Below are 26678 nucleotides of genomic sequence, written 5' to 3'. Positions count from 1 at the left end.
ATTTTTATCATTGATGAATTTCAGGGAAATTATTTCGAAAAAAAAGAAAAAAATTCGTTTTTATTTATAAATAAGCTTGTATGAAATAATAAATTTACAGTTTTAAATTAGGACTTTTTTTAAAAATAGTTTTTATAAAGTTCATCGAACTTTGATATTTTGTACCCTTTACATTTGTTGAATGGATCAATCAATCAATAACTATTTTATTTATATTTTGAGACAGTATCATAGAGGACAGTAGTTTTGTTATTCGGCGTTCGAAATACTTCCGAGATTGAAAGTCAAATTTAAATTTAACAAAATCCTAGTCAGGTAATGAAATTATACTTAAGTATCCAATTAAAATAATTTCATGTAATTACTTTCAATAATTCTTTTAAAAATTTCCTGTTTGTACGATTTTTTAATCTAATAAGGCTTTTAAAATAAGAGTTTTTTTTTCAATGATAAGGCTTAGTAAGTTCAAATAAATTAAATTTTAATTTTACTAGAAATGGAATTGTATGTAATTATTCAATTCTAACTATTTTCAATTTTTTTTTATATATATATATTTTTTATAATATTAGTGTTTTGTAAATGTATCAGAACTTGCTGCGAAGTCACGTCATTTTAATGAAACAGAATAACGATTTTTAAAATTATGAAATTTAGTGCTATTTTAAATGTATATCCAATTAGAATCGGTTCTCACAAAATAAATTTAATTGTAACATATTTTTTAATACGATTCGGAGAAATACCTATCGTTTTTTATTTCATTTTATTTATTTATTATTTTTTAATTTGCTGTAAATGCTTAGCGTTTTATTATTATTACAAAAATACAATATAATGTGTAATATATACATATACACAGTGAATCCTCTGGGAGCGACCACTCTCCGTTTCACAGTAAAATGGACCTTGATGAAGATAAAAAATAGGACTTTAATACTCTTTCTTTTTAACAAGAAAGTTTACCAAAAAAAGTCAATAGTTATTATGCTTGTTTAACTGAGTGGGACAGTAATAAGGAGATATTTCCGTATCGTGATCTGACACACCAACTACAATCGCCAAGGTGCCTGGGGGTGGCTATGAGTTATACATTTTGAATTTACTCCCTTTCTGTGATTTTTTTTTAAGTTTCTCGCGGGCCTCTGCCCGGAAGTTTCCAAGACTTTGCGATTTTTCTGCCACAGATCCCAATACGGGAATCTCCCCAGTAATAAGTCCAGCAGAAGACCTTTCTTCAAAATATAGTACTTCTATTGTTATTATTTAAAGATATGTAGCATTTCCTCATTAACTACTAATATTTTACTTTGATGGGCATTACAGAGGCTGAATTTTTGAGGGGGCTAAATTAAAATACCTGTAAGTCTAATTATAAATTTCACACATGACAAAAATTAATTCTTAAATTTTCTAAACATCAGCAAAAAGATTATCTTTCTTGATTTTACCTTTTATGAATTTAAATCAATGACAAATTATAAAAGTTTTCTTTATTTTTCTGAATTATTGAGGGGGACATAAAGAGATTTCTAATTATTTAGATATACGTAGACCCACTGCCCCCCCCCCCCCGCCAATAACATCTATCTCTACTTCTATTATTTAAATAATTGTAGGATTTCCACTCTGACATTTAACATTTAGAGCCCTTCTGTAAGCATCATTTTATATATATTTTTACTTTTATAGAATCTGAGAATGGAAACCGATAGTTGGTCCGAAGGTCGTCAGTTACTGTTGCAGCGATGCAAAAGTAGAGCCATTAAGTGTTTAAAAGAACACGAATATAGCCGTGCCTTTGCTCATTTCATTGTGGCTTTAACTGTTGAGCCTTCTGTTAAAGGAGAATTATTAAATGCTTTTCTGTTTACTTTAGGTAATATTTTGAAAAAGATTTTTTTAAATATTTGTTATTTCTTTACTTAAATGTTTTTTTCTAAAGGTTTTTAGCTGAAGTTGTTTTTTATAATTAACAATGAGATATTACTCTCTGCCCAGTTTGTTCGCAAACTCTGGAAATTTTTGCTGTCCAAAATTTTTTTTATGAAATTTCTCCAAAAATATTTTCAAGTCATTTTTTTTATACTCTACTTTTTGATCTTTTTTTTTTTTTGCTTAGCCTTTATAGTTCTTTGAGCGGATGTTATTTACCTAAAATGATTGTTTGTAACGAGCAAAATGCCATATGCTTAGAAAAGACTTTTAAAATTTTGAAGAAAGTGGATTAATTGGATTGCCAAAATAAGTTCAGTATTTGAGTAAATATTTGCCATAGTTTTCAGTATTCAAGTTATAATGTTCATTTTTCATTGGACCACAGGGGTTATTATATAGAGTGTTGGTCATATAAACAAACATAATTTTATTATCAGCATAAAAAATTAGTTAAAAATTTACTGATAAGCTTGTGGCAAGAGTAATCTATAGTTATGTCTCAAAATAGTGATTACAATTATTACTGTTAACTAAATTTTACTAGTTTAGTTGTGACAAGTAAAATGCCATAAAGAACTGTTTACTTGAAGTTCATAAATAAAAAATTAATGAAACTGAATTCTACTTAAAATTTTAAAATAATTATTTTATAAAAAGTATAACATAAAATTGCCTTATTTTTAGAAAAAGTGGCTGGAGATTTAGAGAAAAACAAGCAAGTTAATGAAGTAATAATGTGCTATGAACAAGCTCTTGAAGTTTTACCTAATGATTCTCATGTGCTGCATGGATTGGCTACAACTTTATTTAGGTAACCAATAACATATTCATAAGATGATAAACAATATTTATTAGTTCTTTCAGTTCATTTTCTCTTTATTTCTTTTTACTTTATTGTTGCAATTTCTGTACTATTTGTTAGGGAGGCCATAAGCTATACTATTATTGATGTTTCACTATTTATGGTTATAGGTATACCACTAGTAGTGTGGTAATACATACATATATTATTTTAGGTACTGTGGTTATAAGTTTTTTACAGCCAATGAAACGGAAAGTGTGGAAGTATTTAATGTTGTGGATGATATATTATAATTTATGGGTTGTTTAAATTTATGTAAAACATAAATTTTTATAGTAAATATTTTACTGTGATTTTTTGTTTTGTTTTCACTTGTTAGTAAGATTCCCTTATTTTAAATGTATTCCGAAAGGGAGACAAAATTAAACTGAAATATTTTATAAATGACTCTTTGCTTACTTAGATCATCACTATGCTTGAAATTAAATGATTACTAATTTTCGATTTAGTATAAATATAAAAATAAATTACAAGCATTATTCATCACAATTTCAGCCTAAAAATTGAATCACAAGCTTGATAGGTGCATTTATGAGGAAAGCTGATTATTTTTTATTATGACCTAAATAAGTTTTTGTTTTAAAGACAAAAAAAAATAAATAAATAAAATAAAATTTATAATAGTTTTCTGCTGCAAAATGACTTACAATAATTTGTTTTAATGCTAATCTTAATATTGTCAATGAATATTCAAGTGAATGAATGTGAAATTTTTTTTTAATGGTTATTATCGTCATTTCTTATAAATTTTTTTTTGTTCTGACGCAATTGCGCTGTTATATTTGAAGTAAAATTTGAAATCAAACAAATGTTACTGCTATAATAAATAAATTCATATTTTATTTCACTTTTTGTCAAGGCAATTGTAATTACTAGATAATTTTTTATTATTATTTACAGTTATATGTCTCTTTTACTCTTCTCGTTCAAATAACTTTTTTTATCTTTTAATATTATTTTTATGAGTAATTTTTTTAAGAGAATGTGCAGACATGTTACTTTCTTAATTTATTTTAAATGTTTTTTTTTTTTAATTTTTTAAAAACCAATGTTCTTATTCAATTTGTTTCATCGTTCTGTTTCGTTTTTACATCACATATTATTTATATTAGATTTCTTAGAATTGCATATTGTTATTGAATTTATAAAATGGATTTTTTGTTACATATTTTTTAAAAATCTCAGCATATTAATTTGATCTCAAAATGTCTATTTCTTTTAGTAGTCATAAAACATTATTCAAATATTTTTTTCGAAAACAGCATGGACACATGTAGCTTTTTGAATTTGTATTAGATATTTTTTGTTGATATTATTTTTTAAAAAATCCATGAATAAATTTTTTTTACATTACTATTTTTTTTTATTCATTAGACATAGTTAAATATATTTTTAGAATGAAAAATATGGACATGTGTTGCTTTTTGAATTTACATTTCAGGGATCTGTCTAGGTTTTTCTGAAGGATACCTATTTTGTGAAAATTTCGACATAATTTGTGAAAAATTAAAAATTATATTAAGAAATCAATACAGAACCATGGTAAAAATTTAGATTTATCGTTTCTTTACAAAAAATTTTTTTAAAGAAAAAGTATTTTGTGAAACTACCGTATTTCCTAAAGTTGAATTTGTGAACTTTTGATTGATTTGTGATTTCTTAGAATTGCATATTGTTATTGAATTTATAAAATGGATTTTTTGTTACATATTTTTTAAAAATCTCAGCATATTAATTTGATCTCAAAATGTCTATTTCTTTTAGTAGTCATAAAACATTATTCAAATATTTTTTTCGAAAACAGCATGGACACATGTAGCTTTTTGAATTTGTATTAGATATTTTTTGTTGATATTATTTTTTAAAAAATCCATGAATAAATTTTTTTTACATGCCTATTTTTTTTTATTCATTAGACATAGTTAAATATATTTTTAGAATGAAAAATATGGACATGTGTTGCTTTTTGAATTTACATTTCAGGGATCTGTCTAGGTTTTTCTGAAGGATACCTATTTTGTGAAAATTTAGACATAATTTGTGAAAAATTAAAAATTATATTAAGAAATCAATACAGAAACATGGTAAAAATTTAGATTTATCGTTTCTTTACAAAAATTTTTTTTTAAGAAAAAGTATTTTGTGAAACTACCGTATTTCCTAAAGTTGAATTTGTGAAACTACCGTTTCACCTAAAATTGAATTTGTGAAGGTACCGCTAAACGGTAGTAAATTCGGCCTGGACAAACCCCTGCATTTATTATTATTATTATTTACGAATTAATACATACATTTTGTTCCACACATCTGTGAAACAGAAATTATTATTACGTCTATAATTTTTATATTAGTCATTACATGTTAAGCAAAAAATTTTTTTTATAAGAAAAATAAAAAGGACCTATGTTATTTTTTTTAATATGTATTAGATTTTTTTTAAAATCATTAATGCATTTTGTTCCACATATCTGTGTCTTTCATCAATTCTTACATATTTTTATTCTAAAGAATAAAAATACATTTGAAATCTTTTATTTCTTTTTCAGATTAGGTTATGTGGAATGTTCTCTTTCTTACTTTTTGAAATCCTATGAAGCCAATCCTTTTTTCACCCCATCATTGTATTGCATGGAAAATTTAAAAAATGCTTTGGTGGAGAGATGGCATTTTGTAATGCTGAATGATAGTGTCAGAAATAATGCATACAAGCATGCAATAAAGCGAGCTGTTGAAAAAGGTTACAACCAAGTGCTTGATATAGGAGCTGGTACAGGTATCCTTAGGTAAATAATGCTTAATGGCGACAATATATCAGAAACAAATTCACATTACTAATAATAATTGTTTTTTTTTTACTTGAATGAATCTAAAACTTTCTTTAGATGCATTTAGTTTTAGATTAAATCTTCTGTTTTTTTTTTTTTTTTAATTTTTATTTTAAATAATTACCTTCTAATCTCATTTTCTTCTGAATAACTGCTTTTTATTTTCTGAATGGAAGCATTTATAATCATGATAGTTATTTCTTTATATATTGCATCATATTGCAGTTAATTGTCATAAATATTCACTCTTTTCAGTTTCTAATTTTAGATTTAGTCATATTAAATAATAGATATAGTATTCATTTACCACCTAATTTATTGATGTTATTTTTGGTTCAAATAATCTCCTATTGTGTGAAAGACAACTTGATATTTTTTCCTATTAAAATTTTTTTTTGTAACATAAAAATATTTCAGATAATCAAGTTACTACTGTATATATATTTATTAATCATTGTCCTCACATAAAATAAAATGTGAGGGATAATTCAGCTTGTTAATCAGCAACTATTCTATCTGTAAACCACTTTTTTTTGTTATTTAGACAATTTTTATGTTTTTTTCAGCATGATGGCTGTTGATACTGGTGCAGAAAAAGTTTATGCCTGCGAAGGAAGTGAAATATTATTTGAAGTATTACAAAGTGTCATTAAAATGAATAATAAACCTATTGAAGCTTTTTTAAAGCACTCAACTGATTTAAACATACCGGATGATATACCTGAAAGGTAATATACAGTTCTGTAAATGTTGTTTTTTAAAAAAATTATGAATAAATGTCTATTGAACTTCTTTAGTTTTTCCTCACTGTTGTTTCAAAAAAATGTTTGTTTTGTATAAAATATTTAAATAATTTTTATTGATATGAAGCTATTGAAATGCAAAAATTAAATTTAGAAATTTTTTTCTCCAATTCTATTTTTTAAAAAAAATTTATTTTACTTCTATGCTAAACGAATATTGAAACTTTTGAATGTTCAGATTCTTTTAGCTTTTGTGTATTTTGAAAATTATTGATAGTTAAATTGAATGATAAATGAATGAGATATATTTAAAATGAAGAATCTATTAATATGGAGATCATCTTAAAGTACCATTATTTCTATGGGTGTAACAAAAGTTGCTAACTAGAATTTTCATTGCATTGTATTGTTGCTGCAGGCAGCTGTTTTCCTTTGCTATAACTAGAATTTTCAAAGCGTTGTATTAACTGTTATACACAGGTGTTTTCTTTTGCTCTAATTAGAATTTTCAAAGCATTGTATTTATTGTTGATTAAGAATGACTAGAAAAAGAGGCCTTTGATTTAAAAGATGAGCTATTTTAAGTTTTTTTTCTCCATAATAAAATTGCAGGACAATGTCATAGTTAAATAACGACTATTTACACATATCATCATTTTTGCACATAATATTCATTTTGTTCATAGGTACTTTTTCAGAAATTTTTTTGTTGCATATTTACAAAATGCATAATTTTTCAGGGTAAATTTAATTGTAACAGAAATATTTGATGCTGGTCTTTTTGGAGAAAATAGTCTTGAAACTCTGAGCCATGCATGGAAGCATTTATTACAAGAGGAGTGTAACTCGACATCCGACATGTCACCATCTGATGTTGTTGAAGGAAATCTTAATAAAAATCAAGCTAATAGTGAATCGCCCAAGGAAGAATTAATACCAAGAGTGAAAATTATTCCACATAGTGCTACTGTGTATGCTGTACCCGTTGAATGTGAGAAATTCAGAAAAAATTTTAAGTATGTAATGTGTTATTTTAAAGAATTTTGTATTATTTTAATTATGAATTACTCATATTTTGTATGCTAGAAATAACTTATTAATTAAAGCATTATGAGACAATGAGCCTTGAATAATTTGTTGTGCTGCTATCCTTTTATAGTTTTGTTTTATTTCATGTTTTTGATATCTTTATAGGCTAGAGGATGCTGTGTTGAATATGCTTGGAATTAAAGATTGTGTGATTCCACAATTTCTTGATGAAGAACCATATTCTACTGAAAAAATAAAGTACTTATCAGAGAATTGCAAAATGTTGAGTGAACCTGCTCCTATTGTTGAAGCAAACTTCAATTCATATCAGGTAATTATTTTTTTATGGATGTGATGAGGATTTGCAAGTAGCTCAGAGAGGAACAGGGTGTGTAGCATTTTTAAAAAGTGCTTAAAGGTGCTTATTTTTTATTTATGCTTTTTAAAAGCCTTTAGAGATGCTTTTTTTCATTCAGGGTTTGGAAAAAGTGCATGATTTTCACAATTTTCTCTGCAATATTTATCAGAAACTAGTTATTTTATCATATTTATGTAAAGTTTTTGAGTTATAATCAATAAATGTATATAAATTAAGAACTTTAAGTGATAAAGAACATAATTTTTATGACTGCATAGATCTTAAGTATGATTCTTTTTTTTTTGGAAAGTGATTAAAAATAATTTTTGAGTGCTTAAAAAGTACTTAAAAGGTATGTATTTTTTGTTGAAAAATCTGACTATGCACCCTGAGGAAATTTTTTTAAAGTGGTTTTTTAAAATTGAGAAGTTGTATTTCTTTTTTCATAGATTGTTTAGCGTGAAAATATGTAATACAAGTATTTATTTTTTATGCTATCAGTATGAACACTAAATTACCAGAGTAATTATCTATAATTTAGTAACATCTCTACATTAGTTATATGATAAATTATCTGTAAAAATTATCTCCTCTATGGCATAATTTTTCTCTGTGGTTTTCTTTTGTTTTTGTGAGGATTTTAAGTCATGAACCTACTCTCTTAGGTGCATTAATAAGTATCTAATTAAGTATATTAAATTTGGTTAATGTTTTAAAACTAAGTCTGATGATCTATTTATTCTGTCATAAATTATGGTATTCTGTAAGTTATCAAATAGCATAGTTCTTATACATGCAGATGTAAATGGTTTTTGTCTATTTCAGAAGAGAAATATTATTTATTGCATTTCAAGCTTATACCTTCTGTAACAAATAGCTGTTCTAGGTAACAGCTATCAAGGCTTTAGCTCTGCAATCAGAATCATATTTAAATAATTCAACATAAATTTTTTCACTGTAATGATCTAGTTAATCAGTATTTTACTTTCTTTCTATCATATTTTTGAATTTTTTTTTTAATCAGATTTATTTTAAATCACAAGTCTGTTTGGCAAAAGAAAAAAAATGTTACCATATTAATTATTAGTTTTATGTTCATATTTATTATCTCACATTTCACATTTAATTATTTTATGATGGTTATTGGAATGAGAGTAAAAAATATTTTTGATGGTTACAACAAAATGTGAATTACTGTTTGATATTTTGTTGAAGATGTGCTTAAAGATGTTCTTTTCTTATTCTATGAAGAACTTATTGCATTGAGTATTTGTTTATAGTAGCTAAGATAAGATATTTTTTTTTGTTTTTAGCAATGTGTTATGTATTTTTTTTTATTAACTAAGTAACATTGCGTGAATAAAAATCAGAAAAGTCTTTATTTTAATTAGTCTAATGCAGTTAATGGAGGCCCCTTAGTGTGTACAAAATTTTTGTGGGATACCATAAACAGTGTGCAAATCCTATAGAACAATGTTAAAATTTTAAATAAAAGTACCAAACCTAAAAATATAATACAATATAAATAAATTCAATTGTTTGAGTAAATTTTGATGCATTATGTGAAATACTTAGTTATTGTAAAATTGTAATAATAAATTTAAAAAAATATAAAAATTTCTAAAATCTTTAACAATTCTGGTTGTAGATCGTATGATCCCCATCAGTGTCTTGACCGACAGTTTAAGAAACTTTGATCTAATTTATTGTCAGTTAAGGAACTAAATTTACATTTTGGTGCTAGATGAAAAATTGGTATATATTTAGCAACTAAATGATAATAATAAATATGTATTTAAAAAAATAATTACCTATGAATCATTTTTTTTGTTTATATTGCTCAACATATTTTTACTACATATTTTAAGAAGTAACAATCACCTAGTTTATGCTTTCTGTACTGTTTATTTAAAATTAAAAAAATAATTAATCTGAAAAAACAATTGTGCCATTTTATAAGGTAAATACATCTTATGCCATTCAATTAAATTCGAAAGCAATGTTTGATTTTATATTTTAATTCTACCAACATAAATGAATAAATTACCAAACTGTTTTGATCTCACAAACAATGTAGCAATTTTCAGTTTCATAAAATTTGAAAAAATAATTTTGATTTTTTTTAATAGCCTAATGTTGCTAGAAACAGGATAATTTGGAATTAACCTTAACTCACTTTTAATGGGGTTGCAAATTCTGTTGTTGCTTTTCAATTAAATTTTGATTGCTACACTGGCTGATAAAGTTTTAAACTTTCAGAGTATCAAAGAATTGCTTCAAGGAAAGTTGCTAAATCCTGAGTTTAAGTGCACCAAAAATGGAAATGTCGATGCATTTGTGGTGTGGTTTGATTTGTACTTGGATGAAGAAGAGATGATATCATCATCACCAAGAGATTCATCTCAGGAATGTTGCTGGGAGCAAGCTATATTTTATGCATTGCCTCAATATATTAATGGTAAAAAAATTATTTTTGTTTTATTTATTAATACTAATATGTCAACAAATTTGTATAGTTAAAATCACAGTTCATTTTATTTTTTCAGTTATTATAAGAATCTTTAATATTTTTAAAACAGTTTAATTTAAATCGACAGACAAATTAATTTAATTTAAGTTTATAAATTAAAAGCATAATTTATTTAGTAAAAATTAGATATTTGAGTTAACATATCTTAAGTGTGACGCCCGTTGGCTGAGCGTTAGCGCTTCGCGCTGTCGTGCCACAGGTCCCTGGTTCGATCCTCGGGCCGGACAAGGTCGACTCAGCCTTTCATCTTGGGAACTAAACACTGGGGGTTCCGCGCTCGGCTGACCACCGAACCGGAACATCTGCTCCTGCACCCCAGAGCCCAAGGTCAAGAAAACTGAGATGGGCACAGTAGACCTTGGCCCTGTATGGGCTGAGTTTAGTTTAGTTTATCTTAAATGTGACCTTGTTCTAGATGTATAATTTAAAGAAAAACTTAAAAAAACTGTCTTATTAAAAAATAGAAACTGTTAATGGAACTGTCAATTCACTTTGCAGCAAGCAACCTTTAAGTATTTTTTCCTACAGTGTCCCTATGAAAATAAATCATTTGGGCCTCCTGAAATAATTTTTTTCCCTTGAAATTTCATACTATTGCCTTAATTCTATAGTTTATGTACATAGCATCAGTGGCCCTTAAAAGTGAGGAACTTAGCATTCAAGAGCACATCATTTGAAAATGTTCATTCATTTGAATAATCATTTTAAATAATCATTTCAAATAATCATTTGAAAATGTTCGAATTAATCTTAAATTCTAACTCGAAGATTTTGATTTACATGGAACTATTTAGTTTTTATTAAGTAGGGTGCCTGAAAATTTGGAGATGACGTGTTTTTTTCTGTTTCATATGATGTAATTGAAAACAAAATTTGCAAGTTTCAATACTAAAAATGAATTGAAGAAAAATATATTGTTATAATTATTTTTTTTGAACACCACTTATGGCAAATGCCTCACTTATTATTAAAATATAATCGCCTTCAGGAAATTACATTTTATAAATTTTATTCCAATAATACATACTGTATTGTTCTTATTTTATCATAATTAAAGAATAAATAGTTCAATTTAAATCAATACAAATATATTTTATAATTTTTACACTTTTTTTTCCATAGATACTTAATTTTGCTGTATTCCCTTACTTAAGATATTAACTTTTGTAAAAATAATTTTCAGGCTCATCTCATTGTTACATCGGAGATAATATACAAGCAGAGTTTCTATGTAAAGGCCATTTGCAGTTAAAAAACATCAAAATAGCTGAAGGTGTTGTGAGCATGCAATCTGATCAAAGATTAACCATGGATCCAAACCTAATATATTTGTTGAACTCTTACATGGCGGGTGATATCATCAATTTCAATCTGAGTGACATGTCAAATATGGACAATGCTGAGATTCTTGATATCTCTACATTTCCAGTTGTAGGTCTGAAATCGCTCATAAATAACCCTTCTTACACACTCACTGTGCTGAAGAGTCCATTTCAGTCTGAAGTTGAACAAATATGTGCCCTGCACGGCATTCCTTATAACAAAGTAGTTTTTAAATCTTATGAAGATTTTTTCCGAACAAAACTGCAGAGTGACTTTCTAATTGTTGATCCCGTGGAAATAAGTGGACTGCTGAAGAAAAATGTCCTGGAAGACATTAGTGTTATGAGGTTAGTACATTTTCTTTAATTTATGCACTAAAATTGTAATTGGTGTTTTTTTTTTAGGAAATTAATATTGATGTTTTTATCATTTATGTAGCTATTTTTAATGTTCCAAAATTTTATGTTATTATTTATTCTTGCTTAATATAATCTTTTTTTGTTAAATGAATCTCTAAATTATTAACTTATGTATACAGTAGAATTCACTAAGAATGAATGTGATAGGACCGCAACAACCTCATTATAGCCGAGTGCTCATAAAAATTAGTTCATGAAAAAAATCCTGAAAATTTATACATACTTAAAAAATCATAATGTCCTAGCTTTATTTTTTTATTTCTGAACAGTATATCATAAATTAGTAAATTGCTTTGAACTGTTGCATTGGTTCTTTGTTGCACCAATTTTCAACAGAATGAAAAAGTCATCATCATCAATGGCTCAACAGCCCAGGGTGGGCCTTGTCCTTCTCAAGAAGTTTTTTCCAGGCTAAGCATTTTCCTACTAGCATTTTTAAATTTTTAGTTTTTAAGACCAAAAGGTCTTTTTCTAGGCCATCTATCTATCTCAAATTCGGCCTGCCTCTTTTTAGTGTGCCAATTGGTTTGGCATTGAAAACTCTTTTTGTGGTACGATCTTCATCCATTATGATAACTTGGCAAGCCCATTTTATTCTTTGTCTTTTAAATAAAGTTAATAATACCAGGTTAATTATATGAGTGTAACTAATTTGTTCTTCTAAGCCGCGCACCATTTTTTTGAATTCCTCCAAATATACTTCTCAAGACCTTTCTATGAAAAACGTCATCAATAATAATATCAATATTAAAAAGGAATGTTCAACTCGTTCTGAATTTGTGTTACATTTCAACTTCATGGGGAGACATCTTTTTTCTTTTATGAATATTTAGCTTGTTTTCTGAGGATTAATTGTCAGTTTTTAAATCAAGCACTACTTCTTAACCCAAAAATATGAACATTTTAACCTGACTAAAATTTAAGGATTAATTTTGCATTTTTGCTTGAAATTTTTGAGCAATACTTTTCATTGGAGAAATTATTTGATTAAAATTTTTTTTTTCTATCTGTAATGTTCATGGGAGTTGGTCACTTTTGTCCTGTTGTTATATATGACAACAATACATTATTTTAGGTAGTATAAAAAATTTACCTATACTAGTTATCATCCTATATTATAAACTGATTAATAAAACTATTTTGTTGGAACTATTTTGTTTTTAAACATTTTTCATATGAATTTTATCTGCTACATATTGTCAGTTTTGGTCAAGTGATTTACACCTTAATAATAAAAAATAAAATAAAAAAATACCAAAAGTTCTTATCATTTGGCTGTATATCATACATAATAGTTTAATATGTTTAGAATATTTGTAGCGATGACATGAAATAATTTGTTTTTCTGAATTATAACAGCACTTTTTTTAAATTAAAGTTATAAAAGTTAGTTACTGAAATTTGCATTTCTGTTATTGCTTTGTAACTGTAGGTATAAGGTATTTGTTGCGCTTTGATAATTTTATAATTTAGAAATTTGAATTATTTTACATTATTGTGTATATTTTTTTCAAGATTGCAATGTTTGAAAAGCACTGGAGTAGTTGTTCCTGGAGAATTGGAATTACACGCTATTCTTGTTGAAAGTGAAACTTTAAAGGAATACTCGAAACTGGTATCTGATGAAAAAGTTGCAGGCTACAAAATTTCTCAAGTTATAAATGCTTATCAGGTATTTGATATTATTTATGCAGTTCGTAAATTTGCCAAGAAACTAAACACTTTATATGTGACTTTTAATACAAGTTTTTATGAATTTAATAATAATTTTAAGATGGGATATTTATTTAGATGTAGCTTTTATTAGTATGTTTATGTATCAAAATAGGTTTATAAATTTAAAATAGCAATTTTTTTGTTTATTTAATGGGTGTTATTGATAAATGTAATCACCCATATTTTTAAGGTAGTCTAAGAAAAATTCTGGGCATATTTTTGTTTTCTTTTGTTCAATACACATATTTAAGTTAACATCTTGCTTTGATGAGCAAATTTAAATCAATTTATGCTCTGTTTAGAGCTCCTCAAACATTCAATTTGTTTTCAAGGTCTCTTTATAATATGGTATATAATATGGTACAATCGTTGCTGCATGGAAAAATAAATTAAAACAAGCCAATAAATACAAATGTTTTGATAATTTCCATTAATGTGTACATACTAGATGTGTTATGAGTGTCTATAATAATTAATTTTACTATGAATTATGCTAAATGAAATAATGAATTGCAAAGCAACATATTTACTATTTTGTTTGCATTAAATATTGAGTATTAATATGTATGTGTTAAAAACCTAGTTAAGAGAATAATTATAAATCAATTGCATTTGCCTTAAAAATAAAATTCAATTAAAGAATTCTTTATATTTACTCTTTCTTATCAGCTATTTAAATCTGATTTTGTTTAAATTTTAGATTTCATTATTATATATTGCATTATTTTATAATATGTTAAAATTTGCATATTTTACAATTATATATTTTTTTGTTTTCTTTTTTATGGAACCAAATAATAAAACATAGCAAATTATTAGTAATATCTATTTATTTGTAATGAAAAGAATTGGAGATCAAAGATAGATCGGAAGTATTCATGGAGAAATCTTCAAAGGAAGGCATTGGCTCACATTGGGCTGTATGGCCAACAATGATGATGATGATCTATTTATTTGTATGGAATTATGTTTTAATAAATGAAATTTATAAATAAATTCATAATGTTTTAAAGTTTTTCATTTTTGAAGGTCTTACCTCTACTTTCGCCGTGCATAACAAGCATTAATCATGTCATATGAAATTAAAAGGTTAAAGGTAAACAACATTAAAAACATTTTATAGGTAACTTTTAATATCAGGGTCTTCATTATTGTTATTGGTGAAGGAACTTTTGATTTCTTCTAGAATGTTCTACACGAATGCAAATATATTGTATTCGTGCAATTATTTATCATTTTCTTGCTTAGTGAAATATTTCATGAGTGCAATGCAGCATATAACCTCAATGTATATAGCTTAATAAATAAGTATTTCTTTGAATGACATTTTGGTTATTTCATTTGTATTTTATTGATTTATTATTCTTATTTTTCTTATAGTGTCGAATCCATCAGGATATACAACTGTCTACTTTGCCTCATAGAAGCCTAAGTCAACCTACCAAACTGCACCAAATTAACATGAATTCAACTGAAAATGGGTCTAAGTCCAGCATCATTGAAAGCCAGAAAACAACAGAAGTTGAAATTACAGAGGATGGCAAAATCACTGCCATTGTTTATTGGTTCGGACTTAAGTACCATTCAGGTATTTATGTTAATACATCTGATCCAAATGGCTTATTCAAGCAAGCCGCTTGCCTTTTGGAAGACGATGTCTGTGTTAAGAAAGGAGAAAAAATATGCTTGCAGTGGAGTTTAAAAAATAGCTGCTTGCAAATTGGTGTTTATGATAATGAAACTACTGTTTTAAAATAAATGTTTGCATTTTCCTAGGATTTGCCGTGAAGAGTTCAATATTTCGAGTATTAAATTTTGATTTCATGTGCTGGTGTTGAATGTGCAGTACATTCATGAGGTGCTTTTAATGTTCAGATTGAAATATTTGAATAGCTATTTGTATGGCATCGTTAGGAATGTTCTCTGTGCCCTGAAATAAAAATTGTACTAAACTGCAATTTTAATTGGAATACTTCAATTTATTGCTTTTTATACACATGTTTTTATAATGTGTGATTATAAAATATCAATGGGCCCTACTACTCATATACAGCCAGGTTAAATTTGACTAATTTTGTAGTGAAATATTTCATTTTTAAAAAAATTATGGAAGTTATATAAAATTAAAAGGCATTAAATTAAAGAAAAAATGAGGGGCATAAGAATGTCATGTTTTATTAAACAAAACATGTTTTTATTCTCAGAATCTTGTTTTTCACCTAGGTGACCACTAGACTTAATGTCTGAGATATGCATAATATTTTAGCAATTTGATTTATTGAAATAATAATTCAAAGCCCTTTTGTTATTTCATGATCACTCTGTATATGTTTTATTCTCTTTCTTTTTTAATATAAAATATTTATATTGAAATAACAACTGATAACTAACGAAATTTGACTTATTTTGTAGTGAAATATTTCATTTTTTTAAAAAACTTATGGAAGTTTTATACCCATTGAGGGATATAAAATTAAAAGGCATTAAATTAACGAAAAAATGAGGGGCATAAGAATGTCATGTTTTATTAAACAAAACATGTTTTTATTCTCAGAATCTTGTTTTTCACCTAGGTGACCACTAGACTTAATGTCTGAGATATGCATAATATTTTAGCAATTTGATTTATTGAAATAATAATTCAAAGCCCTTTTGTTATTTCATGATCACTCTGTATATGTTTTATTCTTTTTCTTTTTTAATATAAAATATTTATATTGAAATAACAACTGATAACTAACGAAATTTGACTTATTTTGTAGTGAAATATTTCATTTTTTTAAAAAACTTATGGAAGTTTTATACCCATTGAGGGATATAAAATTAAAAGGCATTAAATTAAAGAAAAAATGAGGGGCATAAGAATGTCATGTTTTATTAAACAAAACATATTTTTATTCTCAGAATCTTGTTTTTCACCTAGGTGACCACTAGACTTAATGTCTGAGATATGCATAATATTTTAGCAATTTGATTTATTGAAATAATAATTCAAAGCCCTTTTGTTATTTCATGATCACTCTGTATATGTTTTATTCTTTTTCTTTTTTAATATAAAATATTTATATTGAAATAACAACTGATAACTAACGAAATTTGACTTATTTTGTAGTGAAATATTTCATTTTTTAAAAAACTTATGGAAGTTTTATACCCATTGAGGGATATAAAATTAAAAGGCATTAAATTAAAGAAAAAATGAGGGGCATAAGAATGTCATGTTTTACTAAACAAAACATGTTTTTATTCTCAGAATCTTGTTTTTCACCTAGGTGACCACTAGACCTAATGTCTGAGATATGCATAATATTTTAGCAATTTGATTTATTGAAATAATGATTCAAACCACTTTTGTTATTTCATGATCACTCTGTATATGTTTTAGTCTTTTTTTTTTAATATAAAATATTTATATTGAAATAACAACTGATAACTAACGAAATTTGACTAATTTTGTAGTGAAATATTTCACCATTCAAAAAATATCTTGGAAGTTTTAATGCCATTGAAGGATTTAAAATTAAAAGGCATTTAATTAAAACGATTTCTAAAAGATTGAGGGGTATAATAATAAATTAAAACTTTGTGTTTTATCAAACAAAATGTGATATTTTTATGCTCAGAATCTTGTTTTTCACTTGAATAGCCACTGCACCTAATTTCTGAGATATGCATATTATTTTAGCAAGTAATAATATTGCATATTGTAATAATGTTTCAAATGACTTTTGTTATTTTATGGTTTTATACTTTTTACTTTTGAATAACAACTGAATTTAAAAAAAATTGATACAAAATGCTTTCAAGTGTTTAGTACTGCTTCTGATGAACTTCAGCAGTTTATTAATTATATTCAGTTTGTATCATTTATGCATTATCTTAATATTATACTATTTAAAGTTGAGGATTGAAAAGTGCCACAGCTTTTTAAGAGATGTTAATAATGTAATAAAATTGTTTTAGATCCTTTACTTTATGTATTTAAATTTTAAATTAGCTTATTAAATTTGTGTCAATATTACCTGACTTCTTTGTTCCTAACTGTCTCTCTGTTTAATTTAATTTTCTTGGTTTTATAATCCTCAGTTAGTTTTAAGAAAATGTCTCTCTATATGTTTAATAAACAAACTAACAAATATTCAACAATAATTAGTTTATTATTAAAAATATCATTTAACAAATATTTGAAGAAAATAAAATTAGCTACATTAAAATTTCATTGGCTTTTAATCTATATATTTGTATATACTTTTTCATAAACTTTATTAATTAATAGAATTTATTTGAATAAAATTACTTACAAGTTATCTTTTTGACTCATGTTTGATTGCAGTTTAAATTTATCATAGACAACATATACCAGAAATTTAATTTAAAAATGCACTCTGCAAAAATATAAACTTCCTTACTTTTGGCTTTATATTTGACTTTTAAAATGACAAAGAAGAAATTCAATGTTTCATTATTTTATCCTTACATTTTATGTTCATTTTTATAGGACTCCTAATTTTTATATTTGTTTTCTTGACCTCTGCCATTTAAACATGCATATGTATTTTTAAAAATTTTTTGTGTGTTATTTTATCATTATGTTTTGCTGATATTGTCAAGTTTTTTCATTGTTTTCAAACTATGAAAAAGTGTTTAAAATCTCCATATTAAGTGATTTTTTTCATTGTTAGGATTCAGTTACAGTTCGTTAATTTCTAAATATTAATTTGTTTTGTTGTTTTGTTTTTACTATAGATTTTTAAAATTTTGTTTAATGTTTTGAAGCATCTTATTGTTCACCATATTAACTTATATCATTTATTCATGGTCCATTTTCCATAATTTAAGTTTATTTATTTTAATGTTTAATATGTTTATTTTAATATTAGGGGGAGAACTTTTCAGTTTGTGGGATTTCAGATTGTGTGACTTCAGAACTAATTTAAATAAAAAAATTATAATTACAATAATTTAAATTAAAAAAAAATATTTTAGTTGATTATTTTTTGCATTACTAACAGATAAGATATTAAATTATGGTTACAGTTCCTGTAATGTTTTTTATATACCAAACAATTTAAAAGAACATTGTTTGATGCAGAAGTTTTTTTCCTTCTACCCTCTTAAATGTTGTGGATTTATTATTTTTTAATTATAAATACTTAAGATACCTGAATGAAAGTTAGGTAAATATTTATTTTATTTTCGAAGCTTTAATAAATGTCAAGATTTGTTGAATTTCATTGTATTGCCTTTCGCAAGCTAATGAATTTTAAATTAGACTTCAGTTTTTGTTATTGATATAAAATCATGTATCAAAAATATTTAACTTCATTAATATTAAATAATTATTGCAACTAACAAAATAATTATTTTACTTTTAACTGTGAGAATTAATTGTACGTTATTTACTTAATTGTTTTAGTATATGTTTTAGAATTTAGGAGTCTTAAGAATAAGACCTTGAAAATAAGAATTATTGCATTTTTAAAGCTTTTTCTAAGTGCATGTTTATTAATGTTGTTAAATTGTTCTTTTCGAGTAATAATTTTGTTATATACCATCTTTAAAATCAGTCAATAGTTAACAATGTTAACTTAAACTAGGGATTGTCATTGATGTTTATTTATTTACTTACCTTAATGTCCTATTTGGTGTGAGTCGGTTAGTTTGTAAAAGTTGAAAAAATTTCATACTGGTGTAAAATCCTGTAGACAATTTCAGCAAAACCAAAGAAAGGCTCCAAAACAGGATTTTTTACCACAATGAAGAACTATATACCAAAAACACGGTTGTTACTTTTCTGTTGTTGGAAAAAAAATCATGTTGTTGGGTATTATTTTTTGGTTTTGCTGAAAATGATTGATGTGAAGTACCGATATCTCATAGTTGGCTAAAAATAGCATTGCTAAAACATAATTTGTTTTATTTTAGCTGTAGATGCAGAAATACCCACTTGAAAAGATATTTTTTCAATATTGCATTTTTTCTTCACCCTTTGTTAATTTCTTTTAATTGAAAAAATAATAAATAATTGTTATTTTAATTATTGTTATTATTATTGTTACTTGAATTAAAAAAATAGAAATCTTCACGTTATATTCACAGATAAATTTTAAAATATGAAAGAAAATTTTTTATTGTTCTGTAATTTAGAAACTAAAAAGTTTAAGATATATTTTTTAGTGTGTTAATATCTTTTAATATCTTATTTCAGAGAATTTTTCCTAATTAAGTTTAAATTATTTCTTGACAATGTTTTATGTTGTAAACCAGTTGTCGTAATTCTTTATGTATTTATTTTAACATACTTTGATTTAAAATGATGTTTCAACTGTTATATGCTGTTTTGATAAACAGCTTTCCTTATAAAATATTAATCTTTTGTTTTTTCGTACAATTGACACTGTTAATTTTTTTATTTTTACCTTAATGTCCGACTTGATGTGAATCTGTTTGTAGAAAATGGAAAAATAAGATAGTTCTATGAAAATGGCAGACTTATTACTTAATTGTTTCTGTAGTTATAGAAAAAAATTGGATGTAATGATACTCTCTAACTTTAAAAAAGACTTTTCTGAACTTTTAAAAAAGAAAAATCTGTAGTTAAAGTTGAAAAAGTACTAATTTTTAAGCGAAGAATCAAACTAATTATAAAACTAGTTAAAATAATGTAAGGATGTTAAATTTTAATGGAAGATATATTTGAAAACATAAAATGAATTTACTTCATTGCATTTCAGTGTCCTGTATTTTGCATCTAGTCATTATTAAAAGATATTTATAAAGTAATATCAGTGTTATCTGTGATAGATTTCTAAATGTATGAATATGTTTAAGAAATAAAGAATATTATATTAAAATATCTTGTTCAGCAGTTTCTTATAAGCTCTAATTATATGTACAATTGATATTGATTATTAAAGAATTTTTCTGTTGACCTATACACGATACTGTATAGTCGGTTCAACTATATAAAGGCAGATAGTAATTTTTTTTATAACTGGCATTGAACAGCCTACCCCGATTCTGAGCTTACTACTATCGATGTTCAAATCCGTAGCCTTGTAATTTTGAACCCAATCCAGAAAACAGGAGAACTCCTGGAATAAGCCTACTAGCCTTTGTGGAAGACTTTTTGATGGAACGAACCCGCATTTGCGTTACATGAAGAAAAAAACCTACCACGGGTTGCTGGATGGCAAGGAACCCTTGATTAATCTACCATTGAGGATATTTTATGTCAGTCCAGTGTCAGTGCAAGAGCAGAATTAGTATCAACCAGCCAATGCTGCTGTAGCTAAATAAATTATTAGTGTTACTTTTAAGCTGTTACTTTTTATTAAAATAAGATATATTTCATTCAGCTGGATGTAATTATGAACTTGAATAAATTCATATTTAAATCACTTGACTACAACAGCTGTATGCAGCGTTGAATAAATAAGTTCTTGCAATTAATTATTATAATGAAAAGAAATTGTAATTAAATTACTTTATGGCTTTAGAGATTTTCATTTGGTATTTGTGGGTGAAATTGTTTTTAGAATCTTAAAATCGTACCATTCAACAAAAGAGATGTGAATTTTAATAAAATGTTCACTAAACTGAATTAATGAATATTAGTAATCTTTATTGCCCATTTTTTTTTTGGTATTAATAGTGAGCTGGGATTGTACAGTGATTAGTGCACTGAGCTATCATTGTGATGGCTTAGAGTTTTTATCCGTTTCAACGGCTTGAAACCTACCCAGCTTTAAATCGATATGTGCCACCAATTTATTGGGGGGGAAGGACTAGCATATATAGAGAGATATATTTTTCTGTTTTCGAAGCTCTGTCGCCAAGGTAAATAATAAAGCCATAGTTAAAGTGTCTTACACATGAAGCAATGCAATGATTTTAAACTATATTTATAATCTTGCCGCGAAGAATTATTTGGGCTTTAGAGCAAACAAATAACTTAAATATTCTAAAGGATATTAAACTTTTATTTAAAAATCTCCAATTTGGTGACATTTCCCCACCTAGATTAAAATTATCAAAATCACTGCCCTATTCACAGTTTTTGCAAATCTTTAAGAGCCCAGGTAATGCAGTATAGGAGTAAGTTTTTAAATATTAGACAATAAAACGCTTTTCATTTTCACAAAACTGTGGCTTTTTTCCATCCTGACGTTTTACGTTATTTTCAAAATCGTAGACAGCGCTGGCTTTAGATTGGCTAAACTTGACCTAACAGTCATAAGTAACAGTAGCAAACTCACAGCAGTTATAAAAACAGCATGTTATTCGCAAAAAGAAGCATTTTACGACAGAGCCTTCAAAAAACAGCTTTAAGAAATGCATTAGGCGTTATTTTCCGCGGCAGGCAAAGGGTCAATGGCATTACACACTTGATGAAGTTTCTCTTATGGTATTCTAAGGATATGATATGCAATGCCACTAGTTCCTTTTTCAACATTTTCAGAGTCAAATATTTTTTTCGTAATTTCAGTTTTTATTATTCGTAGCAACCGTTGGCTGTTAAGGTTCGCATATGAACTCTAGTATTCAGAGTCTCCACACTAATTAAATTGATTTGAGAAGAGATATGAAATTAAAAAAAGAACTTACAAATTTATTAAATAATGAATTTACAATAATGATGTACAATGTGAAACATAAAACTGTAAAAAGGAAAGATCTTGGTACCTTTGCCACAAATCTTATGTAATACCAGGTACCAAGATAATTCCTTTATCTTGGTACCGTTGCCACAATAATCGACAAGTTTTGGTGATTTTCGGGCAATGGCACGCGAGAAACTATAGAAAAAAAATCACTGAACGGTAGAAGACGTAATTACCATCAAGCAAATTTTTACATAAATTTTTTTAAAAAAAGATTCAGATTTTAGATGGAAATATCTCTTAAACTAATAGTCACATTTGGTAGGAGTTTTGACACTTTTCACAATCTGCTTTCACCATGGAATGTAGGGTCGGAAAGTAAAGGACGAGCCAAGAGAGTGCTCTTGCTTGGTGAAACTATTTAGACAATGCTTTTTGGAACAGATGATTTGTCCACGATGAATTGGTATTTCAGCTACCCAGTCCTTCCGATCTGTCAAGTCAAAAATTTTTCTTAGGAGACATAAGCATTATTTACGAGATGCCCACTGGTTCAGCAGAGGTCATTGTCGCCCATAATTTACCATCGTATTTGCAGATGTAAGTCTAGTGAAATGCAAATATCTTTCAACGTTTGCATGATGAACTTCGTTCGCAATGTAAGGTCTGAGAAGCTGGTGTTCCGAGTATTTGTTGCCAAGTTTTCAACAATAAAGATTTCCTAATCATCCTTCTTAATAACATTCTTTATTTTCACCAACTAGACTCCATATTTCGACTCACACAGATCCTACATTGCATTGTGAAAGTTATTTGTTTTAGTAAGTTTAAATACATTTAAAGTTTCGACCATTAGTTTTGTTGCACCTTGTAAGAACTGAAGATGTCGAGGGGGAAAATTTCTGTTTGTTTTGGCCAGTTCTATCACTTTTTGCGTTTTTGACCATCAGTTTTTTTAATACTCTGTAGAAACTGAAAATGGTTAAGGTAAAATTTCTGTTTTGTTCTGTTTTTGTTTTGTTGTTTTCTGTTCTTTTGTAAACCTTACAGAAACTGATGATGGATGGTTGGGTGAAAATTTCTCAATATATGGCACCATATTTTGAGTTGCTATCCAGATCTTCATTGCTGTTAATGTTCAAATGCTCCTTCTTCTTATTAGGATTTAAAATTTTTTCAGTGACAGGTAAGCATGCCCAAGGCTGCCTCTCTGATGAAGCAAATAACAGGAAAACTATGCCACCTATGACATTGAGTCCTGCTGATATGTAAAAAACTGAACCCCACTGTTGAATACTGGAATGCTAAATAAAGTTTTAAAAAAAAGAAAAGCAATCAATATGAATATAAGTTTCTAAGAAATTAAAAATGTGCATTTATAATATATTAATGATCAATTATGGTACCAGTAACGTTTAAAAAAATGTTTTATGTTGAATTTATATTTATAAGAAATTGAAAATTTATGTATAGAAATGGTAAACAGATGTACAAATATAATTTTCTTAGTATAAAAAATGAAATTAATTTCATAATTTATCTCTATTTATCTTAATTTATTTATTTTCGTAATTTTTATCTCTTATTATAAAAATTATTTAAGATTTTCATTGTTTGTGCATTAATAAGAGTTTTTTTAAAGCACTGTTGGTGTTATACTCTTAATTTAATCCAAGGTTATATGTGATTTTACTTACTTCTTCTTCAAGAAGAACTCCTGCAACCATAGGTGCAAATATACCAGATATACAACCAAGGCTATTGACCAATCCAAAAAGTGTTGCTGCAATTTGAAAATAATTCTAAATTTAGTCATAAATTGTTGATCAGTAGAGACATTTGATATTACATTAAATTCGAAAATTAACAAACATTATTTTTAAATTATCCGCGTTTATCCCAGTAATGCGAAAATTCCGTTTCAGTAGCTTATAAAAAGTAGATAATTAAAAACATTATACAAACGGAATATATACCTGGGTAAAATATTATATTTCATTAACATATTCCTTACGTTGAATTTTTAGAATGTTTAAAGATAATTTTGAAGCCTAATGAACATTAAAAATAAACTTAAATAATTTTTTCTTAAATAACTGGGAGACTCCGTCCAACCTCAGTGTCTGCATCTCATTTATTATTGAATGAAAGGTTCATGCCAGTTTTTTACAAAAATTACAATCTGTTGTCATTTTGAGGATAACTAAGTTTTGTATCTTTGTTGTAAGTTTTGTAAAATATCTTTCCATTTAACTATCTTGGAGTAATTTATTTAATATCTATGATGTACTGAAAGAGTTTATTTTCTATAAATGAGTATTAGCTATGATAATACTTTTTTGGAATAAAATTATTACTTCGAAAATTTGAAAAAAAAAACGTATTTATAAAATGCTTCAAACCAATGCTTTTTGCTGCGTTGTCGCTCTGATGATGGAATAAAGTGCCTTTGTAAACTTCAAAAACTAGATACCAAAAATAGCGTTTTCGTGACAGTTAGACCAATTTTTTTAAATAATTTAATTGGTACAATTATTGTTTGTGGACTTTAAATGCTAGTCAATTTCTTTGATAAACAAAAATTTTAAATATTACTCCATCCATAACAATAATTTTCTAATGAAGCTCTTATACAGAAATGTTAGAGAACTGAATTTTGAAATGTACGTTTTTACTCTTAAAATATCTCTATATATATTTCTCTTACACGGCAACAAAAAAAAGCCCCATTACTACTCCCAGAATGGCAACGCTAGAAAATCGACCAATGATTGCCGCTAAAAATGTAACATGCCAAATCTAGCTGAGGTGGCTCAACGTACAGCGCTTTTAAAAACGGAAACTGAAATAACTAGTTCTCACCAAATGTGAACTCTTCCAAAATTCACCCTATTAGCTGCGGCCATCTCATACTATTAAGCTAGGCAGAAATGAGTAGTCTTTGTCGATAGATCTCTATTTTAGTATTTTGTCGAAAGCGCTTTTTTCACGAGTTTATATATTACTAATTTATTTGACGATTTTTGATTTATATCACGAATTTATTTGTTTTATTATTGTTATTAGTTATTCATTGAAAAATGAGTCTCAATCGTGCTGCTACGCCTTAAGATTTTATACTATAGCACATTTCTAATAGGTTTAACGAATTACATGTTATTTACTTGAATTCAAATTTATTTTAATGACTTAGTATTTATTAAAAAGATGCAATTTAAAAAAATAAAAAAAAGGTTGCTATATGGATTTGAATGATTGTTTTGAATTCTTAGAATTTTGTGCATTTGCAATGTACCTAAGTTAGTAGCGAGCGAAGCGAGCTTGGTTTGCGAAGCAAACCATATAAGATTGCGTAGCAATTTTAAGGGGTTGGCGAGCGTTAGCGAGCAGGTGGCGCAGCCCACTAGTATTAATTATTAACTTTAAAATAAATTTCAAATTTAAATTACCAGAATGATAACGAAGCATGATATCTGCATTGGAGATACCGCCATCGACACCAAGACCTGAAAACCCATTATCACCATTTTAAAGACTATTTTTTTAAATTTATTTTAAACTTCAGTTTCCAGAATGATTAGGAGACATGTCAGGTGTGTTGGAAATACCATTATATACACTTTATCCTGAAAACAGATGGCCGCTGCTTTTTAAAGACTATATGTTTATTTATTTGAAACTTTTATCAGATTATTAAGAAGATATGGCAGTTGTAGTCGAACTAATGCACCGCTATACCAAAGTCTTGAAAACTTATGGCTTCTGCACTTCAAAGACTATATGTTTATTTCAAATTGTAATTACCAGAATGATGAGGAGCAATGTCAGTGGTAATGGAATTCACACCACCGCCACCAAGACCCTGAAAACCCATGGCTGCAGTTAAAAGAAAAATAACCATGACATGGTTACAGCCCATTAGAGGTATCAAAGTCATACACGTTGCTGGACCCATCATTGCTGAAAAAATAGAAAGAAAGAAAACAGATTATTTTTTAAGATAATTTTAAATGTTTTTTTTCCCTCAGAACTTACTGATGCACATTTCTACGACCTTGCATTTAAAATCATGGAGCATTCTTAAAGTCTAGAAAATTTACAAAAGTCTTAGCTTTTTATTAAGTCTAATAGAAACAATTAAATCGTAAAAAATTATTATGTTTAAATTCAGTTTTTAAATATTAAAAATCACGTGTTTCAATTTGCTTTTTCTATTTAATTAATTAATATTTCTTTAATTGAGGTTTTGTTATTTTTAAATTTTTTTTTTTGTATAACCGTCATTGAACAGCCGACCCAATTTTTGGGTTTACGACTACTAATGTTCAACTC

At 26.8% G+C, this 26678-nt stretch overlaps 2 protein-coding genes across 2 annotated transcripts in view; one reads left to right on the top strand and one right to left on the bottom strand.

The window, feature by feature from the left end:
* Positions 1-31: 31 nt before the first annotated feature.
* On the top strand, positions 32-15701 carry LOC107444462 (protein arginine N-methyltransferase 9). Its single transcript, XM_021146528.3, has 11 exons — positions 32-315; positions 1693-1879; positions 2623-2749; positions 5347-5583; positions 6192-6353; positions 7109-7384; positions 7563-7728; positions 10015-10213; positions 11469-11955; positions 13543-13699; positions 15124-15701. The coding sequence occupies exons 2-11, from the start codon at positions 1702-1704 to the stop codon at positions 15499-15501; spliced, it is 2367 nt and encodes a 788-aa protein (XP_021002187.1). The 5' UTR covers positions 32-315; positions 1693-1701; the 3' UTR covers positions 15502-15701.
* Positions 15702-22333: 6632 nt separating this feature from the next.
* The window catches only part of LOC107442589 (sialin), a 37917-nt gene continuing 33572 nt past the window's right edge, over positions 22334-26678 (bottom strand). The window contains exons 8-10 of the mRNA XM_071182359.1: positions 26151-26306; positions 24044-24129; positions 22334-23650 (exon numbers count right to left, since the gene is read on the bottom strand). Of these exons, the coding sequence (XP_071038460.1) occupies positions 23429-23650; positions 24044-24129; positions 26151-26306 (464 nt within the window). The 3' untranslated portion in view covers positions 22334-23428. The remainder of the gene's footprint in view (positions 23651-24043; positions 24130-26150; positions 26307-26678) is intronic.

Source organism: Parasteatoda tepidariorum, chromosome 4 (genome assembly GCF_982258835.1).
Source record: "Parasteatoda tepidariorum strain Cologne lab strain chromosome 4, Ptep-v5.0, whole genome shotgun sequence".
NCBI classification, from domain to species: Eukaryota; Metazoa; Arthropoda; class Arachnida; order Araneae; family Theridiidae; genus Parasteatoda; species Parasteatoda tepidariorum.
This window is presented reverse-complemented; position numbering and strand designations above follow the sequence as displayed.